Below are 467 nucleotides of genomic sequence, written 5' to 3' on the forward strand. Positions count from 1 at the left end.
CCTGTTACCGTTGCGGGCCGCGCCGCCAGCACGGAACCGGATCCGGAAGCTGCAGCGTGGCGGCGGCGCGGGGGGATGGCGTTACGCCGGTAAACGTCATTGCCGCAACGCTCCGCACCTTCCCCCGCCACGTGACGGGGCCGCGCGGCTGGTCGGCGGGCGCGGCGTCCCCCGCCGGGACCCGCGGAACGGGACCTGCGGGGCCGCACGGAGACGCGAGCGTCCCTCTCCCTGCACAACCGCACACGCCCACGCGCGAACAAGAGATGTCCGGACGGGCCCGCGGGACCCCCGAACCCAGGGGACGCCAGGCGGGGGGCAGAACGGGACGGACCCGGGACTCCCCCGTGAGATGATAAAGCACAACCGCAGAGCAGTGACGCCGTTACCCGTGTCCCGTCAGCAGCACGCGCCGCCCGTCACCGGCGCAGGTGGCGCGACCCCGGCACGGGCGACTCCGCGTCAAC

At 74.3% G+C, this 467-nt stretch overlaps 1 protein-coding gene across 1 annotated transcript in view; it reads right to left on the minus strand.

Moving 5' to 3' along the window:
• CAD (carbamoyl-phosphate synthetase 2, aspartate transcarbamylase, and dihydroorotase) overlaps nucleotides 1-467 on the minus strand; it is a 24,227-nt gene that overhangs the window by 20,038 nt on the left and 3,722 nt on the right. Inside the window, exon 3 of the mRNA XM_009282314.1 lies at nucleotides 9-195. Within this exon, the coding sequence (XP_009280589.1) occupies nucleotides 9-195 (187 nt within the window). The remainder of the gene's footprint in view (nucleotides 1-8; nucleotides 196-467) is intronic.

Source organism: Aptenodytes forsteri, unplaced genomic scaffold, assembly GCF_000699145.1.
Source record: "Aptenodytes forsteri isolate BGI_AS27 unplaced genomic scaffold, ASM69914v1 Scaffold261, whole genome shotgun sequence".
Lineage (NCBI taxonomy): Eukaryota > Metazoa > Chordata > Aves > Sphenisciformes > Spheniscidae > Aptenodytes > Aptenodytes forsteri.